We start from the raw sequence: 17,326 nt of genomic DNA on the forward strand, positions 1-17,326 counted from the left end.
GAACCACGTGCGGCTGGGAGAGGACAGGGGCCGCTCTGGAGGTCTGCACTGCTGCAGGCGCTCGGGGGAGGCCCTGTGCTCACAATGGCCCCATTCTCCAGGCCACACACGCAGCATTCCAGGAGCTCCTGCTGGCTGGCCAAGAATAGCTGGGATTCCTGGAGAAGGAACCAGCTCCCCAGCCTCCCTGTCTTCTGCCTCAGACAGTCCCAGCATTTTAGCACCTGGTTCTCTAGTCCTTCCTGCTCCACACCAGCCAGTACCTCATCTGCACACGCATCGACCTCAGCAAGACCAGGCTTCCAGGGGGAGGGGAGAATGGACTGGCACTGTTCAGCCCCCAGCTCCCACGGGCATTCCTGGCCCTGTGCCTCCATTTCTTCTCTGCGCGGTGGGGAGAACGGCCTTTGACTGCCCTTGGATGCGAGCTTTGTACCGCCCCGTCCTGGGGAGGCGGAGGGAGCAGGCTCTCGCCCTGCCCTTTCCCCCGCTGGCTTGAACCTTGGGGGAGGGGAAGAAGGTTGGGTCGTCATCACTCTTACCAGAGCCAGAGCCGCCTTGCCCCACCGAGGCGCTGACACTTTGTTTAGAGGCTTTATTGAATGACTTGAGAAGAAGAGGTAGGTTTCTCAGAGGGGTGAGGGGACCCAGAGGGTATTTTCTCTAGGGATGCCTCTGCTCATCAGGCCACAAGGACCTGAAATACCCAAAAAAGAATGTGAGGTTGTGCCAGGGGACGCGAGTCAGGTGGGGGGCAGGCACTGGGTGCCCGGGGGCGGGAGCCCTCAGGAGGCGCTCAGGAGGAATGGAGCTCTAGGTGATGGGGTCGGCTTTGGGCAGGCGCTCGATGACAGGTGGAAATGCGCCACCAATTGTGGGCCTTCCTGCCTAAGGGGGGCGCTCCGGGAGAGCGGCTCTGAGAAGGGGCAGTGCTTTGGAACGTGCTGGAGAGCGCTCCGCGTCAAGATCGAGGAGAAGGTTGCAGGGAGTTTGGGGTCAGGCGAGGATGGAGGGCACAAAGGCTGGAGGTGGGGGCGCTCAGGGGCTCCCGGTGGCCCCCGCTCCTCCCGAAGCCGGCGCCTCACCCAGATCCGGGTGCTCCAGAATGCAGTGCGCCACGAAGGCCGGGTGGCTGTGCAGGTTCCCGCATTTCTTGCAGAAAAGGATCTCGCAGCGCGCACAGCCCCCTCCGCGCGGCCGTCTCCGCCGCGTCTCCAGCACGCACGGCTCCTCCGGGAGGCTCCGCTTCCTGCGGGCGGGGACCGGGGCGCTCAGGACACCGCGCGGTCGTCTCCCGCCGGGGGCCCCGGCGCGCATCCCTGCTGCCTGGGCCGAGGGCGCGCCCTCACCTGTCGGCGGGAGCCGCCAGGCCGCCGAGCAGCGCGAACGGGCTGAGCCAGCCCCAGAAGCCGCTGTCCGCGCGCCGCAGCAGCGCCACCTGCTGGGTGCTGGACTCCTGGCGCAGGGGGCAGTAGGACACCGAGCCCCGCTGGCCCTCGTCGCCCTCCGCCTCCCGGCTCTCTGCCTCGCCCTCGGCCACGCTCTCCTCCGGCGGCCTCGCCTCGTCCTCCTCCTCCGACCCCTCCTCGGCTTCCTCTGCCTCTACCTCCCCGGCGCGGGGCTCTTCCAGTTCCTTCTTCCACAAGGGGGTCTTCACGCCTGCGGGCGGGCAGGGAGATCAGCGCAGGCCCGCTGTCCCCAGGGAAGAGCCCGGGTACCCCGTTGCCCACAACCCGACCCGACCCCCCAAAAGGCAGGCGCCTGAAGGACGGTGCGTAGGGGATGCAGAGGAACAGCAGGACTCCAAGAGAGGGTTACAGAGTGTGCAGGATTTCCCTGCCTGGCTACTTGAGATTTCCCAGATTTCTGCACTTGCTAGCTGAGGATTCGGGGCTAGACAAGTCGCTTCTGTCAAGCTCGGTTTCCTCATCTGTAAAATGGTAGAAAGTAGTGCCTTTCTCAAGGGAGACGGGTATGAGATGGCGTCTGTGCGAAGCGCCCAGGACCCAGGTTGGTGGGCTGGAAGCAATCCACAGGAGGGAGCCAGCCATGAGGATGGCGAACCCGGAGGAAATGATGGCTCATCCCGCCTTCCTTCTGATGGGCTCCAGGGTGGGTACGATCTCTGTGAGGGCTGTCGATAAACAGTAAGTGCGCTCATTGGAATGTTAATAGGTGGTGGTTTATATTTTGTTTTCTGGTTGGGATTTCTTTCTTCAAAGTGGACCTTGCCTCAAGGAAGTCCAGTGTCACCTGTGGCGGGGCGGGCAGGCAGGTGGGCATCCAGCGCCTCTGCGTGATTTGGAAAAGGTACCTCCGATGGCCAGAACAATCAGGAAAAGTGCCCCTTATGGGCGGACCAAATAGAAGAGGCTGCCCTAGGCGGGAGCCAATTAGGAAAAGGTGTCTGTTCCACCTTCCAGGCTGGACCCCAATTGCCAGCTGGATTTCAGCCATCACTCTCCCTTCTTTCTGGTGCCTTTGTTCAGAGCACGAACTCCGTGATTCCAAGCAGTAAGTCCTGGCAGGCAGGACGTTCCCGGGCTGACATGAAAGTAACCTGCTCGGCTGGGAGGTGTGCACCCTCACCAGCAGACACTCGCCCAGCACCGCCATGTGCCCTGCTGTCTGCTGGATCCGGGGAGCTAGACTTGTGAGGAAGAGAAGGGCAGGGAAGACACAGCTCCTAGGGGTTGCGCTAGGAAGGTCAAGAAAACTTGCTGTTGATCCCTGCCTAACCTAAAGAGGTTGGGGAGAAAGGAGAACGATTATAAAATTAGTTTGCTAGCCGGCATGTATTGAGCACCAGCTGCATGCAATCACCATGCTAAGTTCTTCATGCCCCATGCCCCTTCATCCTCACAGCCCTCTCAGGGGGGTGATGAATTAGGTAACAGAGGGGCCTCTGAATTTCACCCAAGACTTGAAACCTTTCTAGAAAAGTTGTTTTAAAGATTCTGCCAGTTCTCAGTGTTGCTGACGTTGGAGAACCAGGGTCCACTGTGCTTTTATTTAGAAAAACACGTTAAAGAACCTTCTGGGTGTGAGAGGCCAGACCTAATGCACAGCCAAAAAGGGGTGCTGGGACCATTTTGGGACGAGGGGGAAGAGGAAACGAGGCTGGGAAGGAAGGTTGGGACTTTGGGTGCCGAGCTATGGAGTTTGGGCTTTGTCCCTCAGCAGTGGGGAGCCGCTGAACATTCTGGTGGAGGGACGTTCTCAGAGCTGCGTTTTAGGACAAGGGCTGTGTTGTGGGACAGGACAAAGGGAGACCTACTTGGGAGACATTACAGTGGTTGAGGCCAGAGAAGACAAAGGTCTGAACAGCAGCAGGTGAAGATGAGGGATCAGAGGTCAAGAATATTCAGGAAAAAGAGAGGAGAGGGCTTGTAGATAGATGCGTAATTGAGAAAAGGCTGGAGTTCCACTCTGGAGTTGCCATGGTGATGGGCTGGCTGGTCCATCCTGGAGTCAAGAGACCCTGCCTCCAGCCCCACTCACCGTGCTTATCCATCCTTCCCAAGGCTGTGCTGCCCTCTTCCCCTGACCAGGGACCGGGATGAGAGGGAGTTCCCAGAGCCTAGAACTAGGTCTGGTCTCTAGGGCCTCTGTTGGCTCACAAGGGGCGGGGCCAGAACCTCACCTGCCCATAGGCTCCGCCCTGGAAGAGCTGCCTCTTCTAGAGCCTCCAAAAGCACTCGACACCCAGGTGTCCCCCACCTTCCTTCCTGGGAAGGGGAGTAGAGGATGGCTTTGGCCCCCAACAGATTGGGTTCAAATCTCAGTTCAACCACATAAATATAAAAGCTCTCTGACCTTCAGCATGTTCTCTCTCTTCATCTGTAAATCAGAGATAGTAGTCCAGTACCAGATCTTACCTGGCTCACAGCAAACAGTCAAAGCATTGTGTTTATTTGTATCATTATTTTCTCTCCTCCCCTTTCTGTCCTATCCCTGTGCTTCCTCACGCCTGCTCCCCACTGTAGCCACTTCCAACTCAATGCTTTAGCTCCAGGGATCAGAGGAAATGACGCCAAGTCAAATTGGAAGCAGGGCTCAAGCGAGAGCCAGGTGTAGCTCCTGAATGTTGTGTATGTGCGTGTGGGGGCTGGGGCTTGTGCTGGGGGAGGGAATAAAGTCATGGAGCCCTGGGAAAACTTCTTTTCCTGGCCTTACAGTGGGGTGTGGGCAGAGACAGGAGTCTGCAGAGGGGCAGAGCATGCAAACCCAGACACGGAGAGCCTGTCAGTCTGAAAGAGAACAATGATAAGGTCCTCCATCCGAGACTAAGGGTGGAGGGGAACCAAGTTTGGTTGAGGCAGGTTGGTCGGATGTAGAGCAAAGAGAGCAGAGCAGCCCCTGGGAATCTCCTAGTCAAATGGGGGCAAACCTGCTAAGAACTCTGAAGGGTCTAAAGTTTTGCCCTTCTTGCAAGCATGCAAGTTAGCCTGCTGTAGTTTCATGGGTGCTGCCAAAAACATGAGACTCCTGGATCAGAGACAAGGACTTTATTCCTCATGGCACAGCAGCATGGCATAGCGTATTTGTGTCAACTCCTCTTGCCCCACTGTCCCATGGGTGCCACACGGATGGGTGTCAGTGAATACCTGAAGAAACAGTGGTCTGCATTACAAGAGGAACGCTGAGCTTAGAGAACCCGAATCTTTTATAATAGGCAGTAAGCAAACCTGCTTTTTGCTCCAGAAAGAGACACTATCTCTGTCTTCCAAGGTTGTTCATTATATAAATTCCATTGAAAAGTCAGTGCCTCTGTTTACAGGACATGCAGAAATGTGAAAGACCCGTGGAGAATAGTGTCCCAACAAACCCATTCTCCTTACATTTACTGGAAGAGCTTATAGCCATCTTGGCTCTTGATTGCAAAATTCAAAAGCTCACTCTGGCTAATTTATAGAGAAAGAATAGTGGGAACTCACAGAATGGCCAGAAGACTTGACAGTTGGACAGGAACCAAGGGAGGCTGGTTACCATGAACACAGCCAAGATCACAACACAGGAACAATCCAGTAAGAGGCCACTACCGGGGGCCACCCCTGGACACTGGTACCATAAGCAATCTCTTGGAGTTGATGCCCTGGCAGGCACATTCAAGCTGCTGAGCTTGTGCTGTGGCTTTGAGACAGCATCCGACCAAGACACCACAATAGGGTGTTCCCCTGGTCTGGTCATTCATTTCTTCCTGCCTCCCCCACTTCAATTTACCCAGAAGCCCTTTGTCATCCTTAGGGAGCTCATTCTCTCTTCTCGGGGCTATTTGGGGTTTTGTGGGACCTTCACAGAAGTTGGATTGTCGTAACAAACAATGCTGTATAAAAGCACTTAGAGGGGCCAGCCTGGTGGTGCAGTGGTTAAGTTCACATGTTCTGCTTTGGTGGCCTGGGGTTCCCCGGTTCAGGTCCGGGGTGCAGACCTATGTACCACTTTTCAGGCCATGCTGTGACAGGCGTCCCACATATAAAGTAGAGGAAGATGGGCACGGATGTTAGCTCAGGGCCAGTCTTCCTCAGCAAAAAGAGGAGGATTGGTGGCAGATGTTAGCTCAGGGCTAATCTTCCTCAAGAGAAAAAAAAAGCACCTTAGAAATTGACCTCACAGAGTAGTAATACGGTCCACACAGAAAGCATGAGAGCAAGCAGGTAATCCCAGTAGCACCAGGAACACACTTACGCCTCCTGTACTCAGACACTTCCTCGGGAGGCCCCGTGAGAGGGGAGAAACCGCACTGATAACGCGTGAACTCGGAATCTGCTGGATCTGTAGCCAAAAGAGATACTTAAAACCAGAAGTAATGAGCCGTATTTTATTAGCAAGCTCCAGCATTATTTTCTGCCATTCACAGAAATCATATCTGCAGAACAAAATGAAGTCAGTTACCGAAAGTAAAGCTACAACCTGTCTACTTTTTTCTATTAAATTTTAATTTTATATTAATAGTATAAATAGCTCATTAACTTCCAATAACTAGGTATAACAGAGATGTGGTGTTCATTTTAGTTGAGCAATAAAGTTATCTTTATTGTTAATAAAGATAAAGAAGGAATATCCGATAAGATAGTATGTAAGTGCTACCCAAGTGAGGGTACCTACAACAACATCTTATATTTGTATAAAGAGAATGGGGCCTCTTACACTTTGAATACCATGTCAGTCAAGATTGGCTGGCCAGGGGCTGGCCCTGTGGCCGAGTGATTAAGTTTGTGTGCTCTGCTTCAGTGGCCCAGGGTTTCACTGGTTCAGATCCTGGGCACGGACCTAGCACCACTCATCAAGCCACGCTGAGGTGGCTTAAAACTACACAGTTACTCGGTTGCAGTTCTGAAGGTCAAAAGTCCAAAAGGAGCCCTACAGGACTAGACTCAAGGTATCGGCAGGGCTGGTTCTTTTCAGAGGCTCCAAGGGAGGTTCTGTTCCTTGCTTCTCCCCACTCCTGGAGGCTGCCGGAGTTCCTGGCTTGTGGCCCCATCACTGCAATCTCTGCTTCGGTTGCACATCTCCTACTTCTATAGTCAAACCTCCCTCTGCCTCACACTTGTGATTACATTTAGGGTCCACTTTGACAATCCGGATCACCTTCCTCAACCTTCTTGAGCATCTCGAGATCCTCAACCACATCTGCAAAGTCCATTTTGCCATCTAAGGTAACATTCACTGGTTCTGGGGTCTGGGACACACCTATCTTTGGGGGTCATGATTCAGCCTACCACAGGACACGCAGCACAGATGCAATATTCTCTAAATTTTCTTTTTTTTCTTTTTTTTTTGGTGAAGAAGATTGGTCCTGAGCAAACACCTGTGCAAATCTTCCTCTATTTTGTATGTGGGATGCTGACACAGCATGTCTTGATGAGCAGTGGGATCGAAACCTGCAAACCCCTGGCCACCGAAGCAGAGTGCACAAACTTAACCACTATGCCACCGGGCCAGCCCCTAAATAAATCTTCTATACCAATCCTCTCCCAGTCTGCATCAACCGAACTCTTGTATGCCCTAGTGGGAGAGACGTCTGAGAGTCAAGTGACCTGTTTCCGGATGACTCCTCAACACCTGCTGCAGATGGTCGTGTTCCTTTCCTGGTTTGCTGCACCTGCTGTATCTTGGAACCTCGGCAGGAACTGCAGTTTTAACTCTGCCACGATGGCCTGAGACCCGTCGTGATTCTCTTTCTGGGGCTGGGCCCACCTTCCCTAATTTCAAGGCCTACTATCTGAACAAAAGAGGATTCTAGAGGCAAGAAAGAAAAAGAAACAGCTCCTCTGTGCTGGGGTAACCAGCTTCGAGGATGGCTCTCCACGATCCTTGCCTCGTGGTAGCCACGCTCTTATGTAGTCCCTCCCTCAGGAAATCAGGCAGAGCTGAGTAACCTATAGGACCTCGTGGAAATGAGAGTGTGGCTTCCGAGGCTGAGCAATAAAAGACACGGGGGCTCCCGCCTGGCCCTCTCTGTTGAGGAGAGTCTCACGCTGGGGAAAGGCGGCTGCCATGTCATGAGGACACTCGATCGACCCTGCGGAGGAGTCCACATAGTGAGGGACTGAGGCCTCCCGCTAGCTTGTTTTCTTGTCTCCTCATCCATAAAACGGGTATGATAATCATAGTTCTGATGCCTTCAGGAGGTAACTGAAAGAAAATTACCTTCTAAAGGGGAAAGCCGACCCCTGCCTCATCCAGCAGCCCATTTCCTCTCCACCTCATACCCTGCCTCTCTTTGCTATTCCTGGACCCTGCCAAGCCTGCCTCTGCCTGGGGCTTTTGCATTGGCTGTTCCCGCTGCTCAAGTACCCTCCCTCCAGGTATCTGCAGGGCTTGCTTCCTCGTTTCTCTCAGGTCTCTGCTCAGATATCACCACAGCAGTGAGCAGGGAGGCCCTCCCTTGACCATCATTTTTGGGTGTGTGAGGAAGATTAGCCCTCAGCTAACATCTGCTGTCAATCCTCCTCTTTTTGCTGAGGAAGACTGGCCCTGAGCTAACATCCGTGCCCATCTTCCTCTACTTTATATGTGGGATGCATACCACAGCATGGCTTGATAGGCAGTGCCATGTCCACACCCGGGATCCAAACCGGTGAACCCTGGGCCGCTGAAGCCAAACGTTCGCACCTAACCGCTGCACCACCAGGGCGGCCCCTCCCTTCACCATCTTATGTAAAATTCCACACACATCTGCATCTCCATCTCCTTTAGTTCTTTCTTGTTCTCCCTGGTATTTATCCCCATGTGACTTACAACAGATTTATTTATCTGTCCTCCATCACCCCCTGACATGTAAGTGGCCTCCATGAAGCCAGGGACCTCGTTTGTTGCTCTATCCTCAGGCCTATAATAGTGCCTGGCACATAGTAGGAACTCAAGAAATATCTGTTGAATGAACGCATTGCTGTGGCCATGGGGTGAGGTCCTGTGATTGACAGCCTGCCCTGGAGGAATCACGTGGGTTGAGTGGGGGATGGAGCAGGTTCTCTAGAGACGGTGGGGCTCCTGGGGCAGAGACAGGGCTGCTGGGAGCGTCAGTGAGAGCTGGGACCCACCCAGTCCCACTCGTGTGTGTCCTGACGGTCAGAGGCTTTCCACGTACGTTATTCCTTCATTCTTCACAACACGCCAGAGAGGGAGATATTCTTATTCCCATCTGACAGTTGAGGAAACTAAGGCACAGAGAGACTAGGTAGCCTATGAAGGTCACAGAGGGACTGAGGAAAGCGTCCAGGGCTAAACTCGTGTCTTTGGACTCTATCACTCTGTTTCATCCCCATCCTACAGGGCTCACTAAGCACCCAGAGGCACGGCACCCCCGGGCCCTGCATTCCCCGATTCCCCAGAAGCCCCCAGGCCCTGTGAGAGAAGTGCCCCAGCCTCTCTTCTCTGCTCCATCGGCTCCAGGGCGGGCTCTGCAGGGCAGCCCTGCCAGCCTGCCCGGAAGGGTTAACAAGGAGTGTTTGTAGCAGTCACTGTCTCCAAGGAGAGGAGGGGAAAGCAGAGTGGAGAGGCCGGCTGGCAGGCCGGTGGGGAGTCGAGGCAGCCAGCCCAGAACCGTCCAGCCCTGGGGGGACACAGGAGTGTCCTCACCTCCGCCTGTCCTGGGAGGTGGCGAACTCTGAGGGGACTGGGCAGCCGGAGAGTGAACTCTCTGCAGGGCCACCAAGTAGGGAAAGTTCAGGCAGGGACTGAGGAATGTGGGGGGCGGGGGCCTGGCCTGGCCTGGTGGCAGCTGGAGCCAGCGGCAAGTAGCAGGGCCGGAGTCCCGGCTGTCTGAGGATAGCAGGGGAACCCCTGAGTCAGGGAGAACTGGCCAAGACCCAGCAGGGGGCAGGAGGCAAAACGCAGCAGCGGGAGAGAGGAAGCGCCCACGTCCTCCCCTGCTGAGGCCATGTCCCTGCCTGGGGTACATGGGAGGAGGCCTGGGACCCTGGGGCCTCCCGTGCGCAGCATCCGGCCCTTTAAGTCCAGCGAGCAGTACCTGGAAGCCATGAAGGAGGACCTGGCTGAGTGGCTTCGGGATCTCTACGGGCTGGACATCGACGCGGCCAACTTCCTGCAGGTGCTGGAGACCGGCCTGGTGCTGTGCCGGCACGCCAACACCATCACCGAGGCTGCTCTGGCCTTCCTGGCTGAGGCACCTGCCCGAGCCCAGAGGATTCCCCTGCCCCAGGCTGGGGTCTCCTACAATGGGGCCGCCCAGCCGGGCACCTTCCAGGCCCGGGACAACATCTCCAACTTCATCCAGTGGTGTCGCAAGGAGATGGGTATCCAAGGTAAGCACCTGGACCCCCTGCCCCGACCCTTATCTTGCTGGGCGTCCATCTCCTCTCTGAGGCCAGGCTGCATCGTGGGTCAGGAACTGGGGCCCTCCTTCCAGATTTGCCTTGGGCCAGCTCATCCCTTCCCTTTCCGTGCCTCAGTTTCCCCATCTCATAGTAAATTTTCAATAAACAAATGTGTTCATTGAATGATTCATTCATTCAACAAAGATACATTGAGCGTCCCTCTCCTTTGTGTTGAGCACCATGCTGGGCACCAGGAAATAATGAGACCAAGGAGTTCATGGTGGACAAAGACAGACGAGCAGATACATAAGTTACAGCCCAATGTGATAAAAGCTCCAAGTAGATGTGCACGTGCTGGGGACCAGGCAGGAAACAGCGACCTGATGAGGTGGAAAGGTGGGGCAAGACAGGCCGCAGAGAGGAAGGAGGTCTGGGCTGAGTCTTGAGGAACAAAGAGAAGTTTGGGGGAAAGGGGATTCTAGGTGGGGGACAGCAGGGGCAAAGGTCTCCAGAAGGCGCTGTGTTTGAATGACTGGGAGGAGCTGGGGTGGGTGAGGGCACCGCCAGGGAGGGCTGGGGAGAGGATAAGGAGGAGGCAAGTGGACGTTAGGGAGGGCCAGTCGTGCTGGGGCTTGTGAGACAGTGAGGTGACATGTCAGGATCCCTAATCTCCTTGGCCTTAGACCCAGCAGCGGGATGAAGCTGGATGTCGCGCCATCCTCCAGGCAAGAGCAGTGGGGTGAGGCAGAGGGAACGATCTGGCTGGGCTACTGGCTGGTGGCAAGGCAGTGAGGAGCAGGACAGGAGGGCTGATGAAAGCTGGTGTTTTATTGCGCCCTTACCACGTGCCACACTTTGTCTGCAAACACTTAACAGCTATCCCCACCACACCTCCAGGACATAGACACTACCTCCCCATTCTACAGAAGAGGAGACTGAGGCTCAGAGACCAGCCCAAGGTCACACAGCTGGTGGGTGGGAGAGTCTGGATTCCAGCGCTGGCAGCTGGGCTCCAGATCCGGAACTCAATCCTGCACTGGGATCCTGGGCTGGGGGTTGAGTCTGAGATGCCTGGTGGATACTGGAGGTGAGCGGAGTGGGCGGGAAGTAAGATAAACTGCTTCTTGCTCCTGGACCATCCTGGCAAACGGAGTGGGGAGAAGAGCAAGGCCGGTTAACCCTTCTCTGGCGTGGTCCCCACGCCAGGCTCCAGGTCCCCCTGCTTGACTGTGTCACCTCTCCCCACGCCCAACCTCTCCTGTTGGAAGGGCCACCCTGTCTGCACTCAGTGCCTGAGCAATTCTGCCCAGACCTCTCCTGGGCGCGGGCTTGCCTTCAAGAACCTGAGACCCAAACCACCCCCAGGCCTGCCACCTCTGTCCAGGGATGGCTCCGCTCGGCTCGGGGAGGTCAGCAGTGGGCTGAGGCTGCCTGCCCCTCCTTGTCCCTCTCCCCCTCCTTGCCAGAGGTGCTGATGTTCGAGACGGAGGACCTGGTGCTGCGCAAGAACGTGAAGAACGTGCTGCTGTGTCTGCTGGAGCTGGGCCGCCGGGCCTGGCGCTTCGGCGTGGCGGCGCCCACCCTCGTGCAGCTGGAGGAGGAGATCGACGAGCAGCTGCGGCAGGAGCTGGCCCTGCCCGCGCCGGACCCCCCGCCGCCCGAGCCCCCGGTGCGCCGGCCCTGCCACTTCCGCAACCTGGACCAGCTGGTGAGGGTGCTCTGGACACAGCCTCGAGGCCCCGCCTCCCGCTGCCCCGCCTCCCGCTGCCCCGCCTCCCGCTGCCCCGCCTCCCGCTGCCCCGCCTCCCGCTGCCCCGCCTCCCGCTGCCCCGCCTCCCGCTGCCCCGCCTCCCGCTGCCCCGCCTCCCGCTGCCCCGCCTCCCGCTGCCCCGCCTCCCGCTGCCCCGCCTCTCGCCCGTGCCACGCCTCCCGCTGCCCCGCCTCCCGCTGCCCCGCCTCCCGCTGCCCCGCCTCTCGCCCGTGCCACGCCTGCACACTTCGAGGCACCCCCTTCGGAGCTCCAGGCCCCACCCTGACACTAATTCACCGTGTGGCTTTGAGGAAGTCATGTTCCAGTCTGAGCCTCAACCCCCCCTCACACAGAGTAGCAGCTAAACAGCTTTTTACTATTTTATTATAAATCCACACTAACGCCTCTCTCATTTAACCTGCGGGACGGTTTCTAAGAACACAGACAGTGACACTATCACTAACGCCCGGGTTCAAGTCTTAGTTCTACTGCTTCGCGACTGTGTGACTTTGGGCAAATTATTTAACCTCTCTGTGCCTCGGTTCCCTTATCTGTAACTTGCGAATACTAACAGTACCTACCTTCTATGGCTGCTGTGAATAGTAAACAAGCCAGCGCTATGAAGTGCTGGGGACAGAGTCGCACAGAGGGGGTGCTCCATAGGAGTTAGCTCCTACTGCAATTAACCCTATTTCAACCACCGATTCGGGCTCAGGGAGGTTTCTTAACTTGCCCAAGGCCTATGAGGTGGTGGAGGCAAGGCTCCAACCCAAGCCTGTGAGATTCCAAGGTCTGCCTCCTTCACTGTTACATTCCACTGCCTGTCAGCTGACCACTGAGGGCCCCACACTGTAGGTGACCACTCAAGGTCTTGTTCTCATTGGGTCATTAAAAGTCTCTACTCTCTTCTCAGCCCCCAGCTCTGACCACGGCAGATACCTCCTAGCTGGCTCTGGGGGCACACAGGCCCTCCATTGGGCTTGACCACGTGGCGGGGGAGCCTGGGCACCTGGGCGGAGGGGAGGGCTGAGCCCACTGCCCACTGCCCTCAGGTCCAGAGCCTCGTGAGCCACTGCACATGCCCGGTTCAGTTCTCCATGGTCAAGGTGTCCGAGGGAAAGTACCGCGTGGGGGACTCCAACACCCTCATCTTCATCAGGGTAAGTCCCAGGGCAAGGGTGGAAGGGCCAGCTGACCACAGGCTCAGCAAAATAGGGTTTCCTTCTATGGGAGCCTGCCCAGGCCTGAGAGCAAGGACAGGAAGCCACCATTCACCCCAACTTACCAGGCCTTGGGACTTTCTTTCTTTCCCTTGGAGAATTCCAGAAGATTCCTGGCAAAGTTGGCAAGCTATTCTTTCTTCCCATTAGAGCAGCCAGAACCCGCCCCCCAATTTCCTCCACCTGAGCCTAGTCTAGAGGGTGTCCCCAGGCAGAAGTGGGGTATGAAGGGTACCCCCAATTTCCATCACCTCCACTCCTCCCACAGGCTTGGTCAGAGCAAGGGGCCTGAGAACCCAGGTCTGTGTTCAGTGTGCGGCCCAGGCTCAGGACTCCACAGTCCACGCCGCACATGCCTGGCTTGGTACCTTCTGCAGAACGAGCAGTAGTTTGAGTCTGAAATGTGCTTCCCACTACCCCCACCACCCCCCATACCTGGCCGTGCCTCACCAGGGATGGTCTGTACCCAAGGGTGTGGCCAAGCACTTTCCTTGGATGCAGACCACACCTGGGGGCAGAGCCAGCTTCCTGGGCCCTCACCCAGCCTCTGAGCCAATGGCCCTGTGAAGGAGGTAGGATTCGGGGCCCCACTTTTCAGCTGAGGAAATGGAAGCCTGGAGAGACGGTGTGATGCAGAGTGGAGCAGGGCTGAGATTCCCACGGATTCTTTGACACACATGCGACAGAGCAAAGCCAGGGCCCTGCTTCTGATACAAGCACGGGTAGGGGCAGACCCCTTCACGGTGAAGGGAGAGAAGAGAGTGCTGGGGCCAGCCTACAATGCTTGTGAAATCCCTTAGCTCGCTGTGGGGCAACTTTCTGTTTGCCAGCCTGGCCTCCACCCTTAAAAACACGTGTTATCCGATGCCAGTCATGGAGGAGACCCAGGCTGCAAAATATGCACACTCCTAACCAAACACGTGTGCAGGGGGTACTTGCGTGTGCATGTCTACATGGATGAGAGTGCGTGCTGGAAGCCTGCAGGCTGGTCCAGGAAGAGGGGGTGCCCTCCACCTCACCTTTGCCCCTTGCAGATCCTCCGGAACCACGTGATGGTGCGTGTGGGGGGCGGCTGGGACACACTCAGCCATTATCTGGACAAACATGACCCCTGCCGGTGCACATCCCTCTGTGAGTCCCTTGAGAGTCCCCTGCCTGTGGCTCTGGGTCGGGAGGCCAGAAGCAGAGGCGGGAGGTAGGTCTGATCTACAGGGGCAAGAGGTTTGCAGGGATGGAGGAAAGGAAGAGACTACAGAAGGTTACAGGTGTGGTGCCCTCTCAGCCCTAGGAGGAAAGCTGAGCGGCCATAGTGCAATACCAATTTTAGCCACAAGATGGCGCCAAACACACAAAGAATCCGCAGCCTCTTGACAGGGCGTAGGTCTAGCTCTGATGTCCACAGTGGTGGCACCAAGCACGACTTGGGTCTTTAGCGCTCCCACAATATCCACCAGCACTTCAAGCCACCCCAATGAAGCCTGCAATCTAAGTAAAAGATGTGGACTTTCAACACAAACGCAGTTTTAAACAAGTCCCCCAGCTGGGCCCCCTGACCAGACTTCATACCCTAAACCCCTCTATGGAAATTCTGGCACTGGCGCTGTCACCCTAGGTCCCGCTGTCTCTAATGTGGGATGTGGAGAGTGGGGCAGCTGGGGGAGGGGAACAGTGCGCCCCATCAGCAGGAATTTAACGCTTTCTCCTCTCCTCTCTCTGTGGGGTTGTGTTGCTAGCACACAAGCCAGGCAGCTTCCTGAAGCCCCCCATTCCACCGGTGCAGCACGAAGTGAGGGTACAGGATGAACCCTCCAAGCGACAGCCTACGATGACCATCAGCCGCTCCCAGAGCCCACTGCCCTCTGTGGACTGGAAGACATACACGTCTTCAGGCCGAAAGCTGAGGCCCCCCGTCTCATCCTCCCCCAGCCCCCGCAGTGACGGAGGAGCAGGGGCAGGGGTCCTCAGAGAGACAGCATCATTCCTGAGGTACAGGGGAGGGACGGGGCAGGGCTTCTTTCTGCTTTGAAGTCCACATTCTCAGAGGCCACCTCATCCCAAGATAAAGGGAGCCCCAAAAAGAGCTCAGCTGTTTCAATTTTAGTCTATGTGCTGCCAAAGCGAGTGTGACCTCAGGTGTTCAGAAGCAGAAAAGCATCCAGTACCCTTGGGATCACCTAGTTACTTCATATGCCCTCCCATTTCACAGATGAGGAGGCCGAAGCCCATAAAGGGAACAGACCTACTCAAGGTCCGAGCAGACACTAAGACTCATCTGCCACCCAAGACTGGTGGCCTCTAGCTGTGGGATCTGAAGTAACCCAGGGTCTGCACCAGGCTTCTTTCAATCTGCTACACAGGGGATGAGGGAGCACAGACTTAAACAGTGTCTGCCATAAGGAGGACTCTCGGGTAGGCACAGGGGGAGAGGGAGCATCTGTTTCATGCAACGTGAAGCCTGGCCCCCTGAGTTCTGGCCGGAGAAAGGCCGTCCCTCCCCAGAGCCAGGGGTCTGGATCAGATGACCCTGCTGGCCTTATGATTCTCCCTTTCAGGTGCCAGGAGAAGTCATTGACCCCATCTTGGAGGCAGCTGCCAGCTGGGGACAGCCCACCCAGCCCCCAATCCTCACCCACCCACAGGACCCGAGACCCACGGTGCACCTCCTCGGGGAAAAGGGGGGACAGAGACCCACCAGAACTCCTCAGGGGAAGGACTCCCACATCTTGGGTTCATGAGGAGACAGATAACTGGGGAACCCATGCCAGAGCCCCCAGCCCCCAGAGACTCCAAGCCCCTGAGGCCACCGCCAAAGGGACACCAGCGAGAGCACCATCTCCCCTGCCTCGTTACTCCAGCCCTGCTAAGCCCATGGGCCCCAGGCAACCACCCCGGGGTGAAGCCGAGGGTGCTTCCTCCCAGCTCAGAGAGCCAGCATCTGCCTGTTCTCCATCCCCTGTTAAAGGACCCAGCAAGATCCCCATCTGGCTGCCCCCTGCCCGCCCCCCAACTCCAGGAAGAAGCTTTCCAGGTACTGCAAGTGGAGGTTCCACGACAGAAGTGGGGAGAAACCCTATCCCATTAAGGGCCGTCACTGGGCACCTAGCTGGGCCCAGACATGGGGACTGCTCTGTGGAAGAGAGGCAAGGGGACCAGAAGCCAGACATCCCAGTGACAGCAGGGTCTCCAGAGCTGCAGGGCCTGGGCCCACAGGGGCAGGAGGGGCAGTACACACCCCTGCCCCTGGGCGGGAGCAAGGAGCAAGGCATCTATCACAGCCTGGAGGAGGAGATTTTGGCCAAAATGAAGCTGTTAGAGGTGGGGGGTGCCCACCCCTGGGGGCCAGGGTCCGGGGCCATCCCTCGTAGTGGAGTCTACGTCCCCAGCCTGGGTGGGCGGTGGCCTGCACCTGGGGGTCCTTATGACAAAGTCATCCAAGAACTGGCTCAGGGCCCCCCACCACTCCTTAAAGTGGACCTGAGAGCCTGGAAGGCAGCACCTCTAGGCTCCCCTAACCCAGCTGTTACCATAGGCCCAGGAAGTCCAAAAGGGAAACTGGGAGCTCAAGAGAGTGGGCCCAGGACTAAGGCAAACCTGAGTTCCAAGGGTACCAGGATGAGGAAGGTCCCAGCTCAAGGAGGGCAGAACTGCTCAGCCCCTACAGTGTCTGTCAGCAGGGAGGCCCCTACACCTTTGCCCTCAGGCCCCAATACTGACAAAGCCAAGGCATGTCCTGGCAAGGGCAAGAGAACACTCCGGAAGCCCCAGAGAGTCCCATCCATCTACAAGCTGAAGCTGAGGCCCAGGATCCCACCCCGGAGAGACCACAGGCCTGAGAAGCAGCCTTCACGAATCCCCAAGCCACTGGCCTACCTCCGCCTGGGTCCAGCCAGGGTGCCCCCCAGGGGCAGACTGACAAGAGCAGGCCTGGGCAGAAAGGGAGGGGAGGCAGCCCTGGTGGATGGAGCCAGGGCTGGGGAGAAGGAGGAGGAAGGAAAAGAGGGGAAAGAGCCAGTGGCCCCACTGGAGAGTAGCCTCCAGCCTTTGGAGGGTCTGGGGCCTCAGCAGCTTGACCCAGCTCCACTCCCACCTGAGGAGTCCTGGGTCTGAGGAGGGGCTTCTCATCTCCTCACCTGTGGGTTTGGGAAGGAGGGAAGTGAAAAGAATGCACATGTATCCATTGGATTCCCAGCTGCAGGAGTGGAAGGGAAAGTGCCTCACCTCAGTACAGGCCTTGGCCAGGAGAGGTAGGATGACAAATACAGACTCAATCCGCTCAGTTGAGCAAAGGGCCAGCCCATCACTCCCACTCCGACTCCAGAGTTAGGATAGGGGCGGTGGGGCCATCCTGTACCTTACTGCCCTCCCCAGAACAGCTCTCCAGACTCCTTTCCTCTGACCTCTGGCCATGTCCACCATTTCCACAACTCATAAGTTATTAAACATGTGTGGGTCTGTCCTTGAGTCCCCAGCTTTTGAGTCCCTCACTCTAAGGCTGTGGTGGTGCACGAAGGTGTAGCCTCAAATGTTCTCCCACTGGAGGGGGCAGGGGAGGGGGCTGGGGGTGAGAGAGGCTT

At 56.9% G+C, this 17,326-nt stretch overlaps 2 protein-coding genes and 1 long non-coding RNA gene across 5 annotated transcripts; 1 reads left to right on the forward strand and 2 right to left on the reverse strand.

Moving 5' to 3' along the window:
• Positions 1-501: 501 nt before the first annotated feature.
• C11H17orf50 (chromosome 11 C17orf50 homolog) lies at positions 502-3,624 on the reverse strand. Of its 2 annotated transcripts, XM_023652998.2 has the most exons (4): positions 3,502-3,624; positions 1,350-1,659; positions 1,086-1,249; positions 502-697 (listed from the first exon to the last, which is right to left on the reverse strand). In XM_023652998.2, exons 1-4 carry the CDS (start codon positions 3,512-3,514, stop codon positions 630-632), a joined length of 555 nt encoding a protein of 184 aa, XP_023508766.1. In that variant the 5' UTR covers positions 3,515-3,624; the 3' UTR covers positions 502-629. The 2 variants fall into 2 exon arrangements, with proteins under 2 accessions (XP_023508766.1, XP_003362549.2); XM_003362501.5 differs by lacking the exon at positions 502-697 and having other exon boundaries at positions 900-1,249.
• Positions 3,625-9,240: 5,616 nt separating this feature from the next.
• On the forward strand, positions 9,241-17,213 carry GAS2L2 (growth arrest specific 2 like 2). The gene is made up of 6 exons (XM_023652999.2): positions 9,241-9,770; positions 11,249-11,490; positions 12,585-12,692; positions 13,787-13,883; positions 14,486-14,738; positions 15,305-17,213. Exons 1-6 carry the CDS (start codon positions 9,386-9,388, stop codon positions 16,857-16,859), a joined length of 2,640 nt encoding a protein of 879 aa, XP_023508767.2. The 5' UTR covers positions 9,241-9,385; the 3' UTR covers positions 16,860-17,213.
• Positions 10,593-11,507, reverse strand: LOC111775689 (uncharacterized). Of its 2 annotated transcripts, none has more exons than XR_002811609.2 (2): positions 11,157-11,507; positions 10,593-10,922 (listed from the first exon to the last, which is right to left on the reverse strand). It is a non-coding gene; the product is annotated as an uncharacterized lncRNA (long non-coding RNA). The 2 variants fall into 2 exon arrangements; XR_011423315.1 differs by having other exon boundaries at positions 11,275-11,414.
• Positions 17,214-17,326: the final 113 nt, after the last annotated feature.

The sequence above is a fragment of the Equus caballus genome, chromosome 11 (genome assembly GCF_041296265.1).
Source record: "Equus caballus isolate H_3958 breed thoroughbred chromosome 11, TB-T2T, whole genome shotgun sequence".
Taxonomy (NCBI): Eukaryota; Metazoa; Chordata; class Mammalia; order Perissodactyla; family Equidae; genus Equus; species Equus caballus.

Excerpts from the sequence above, each read along its gene's own strand:
- C11H17orf50 (XM_023652998.2), bottom strand. Across the intron at positions 1,250-1,349 it reads CTGGCGGCTCCCGCCGACAG|GAAGCGGAGCCTCCCGGAGG; the intron begins GTGAGGGCGCGC and ends CCCCGCCCGCAG. Across the intron at positions 698-1,085 it reads TCTGGAGCACCCGGATCTGG|GTCCTTGTGGCCTGATGAGC; the intron begins GTGAGGCGCCGG and ends TGGGTATTTCAG.
- GAS2L2 (XM_023652999.2), top strand. The coding sequence starts at position 9,386 with ATGTCCCTGCCTGGGGTACATGGGAGGAGGCCTGGGACCCTGGGGCCT. Across the intron at positions 9,771-11,248 it reads CAAGGAGATGGGTATCCAAG|AGGTGCTGATGTTCGAGACG; the intron begins GTAAGCACCTGG and ends CCTCCTTGCCAG. Across the intron at positions 14,739-15,304 it reads GAGACAGCATCATTCCTGAG|GTGCCAGGAGAAGTCATTGA; the intron begins GTACAGGGGAGG and ends TCTCCCTTTCAG.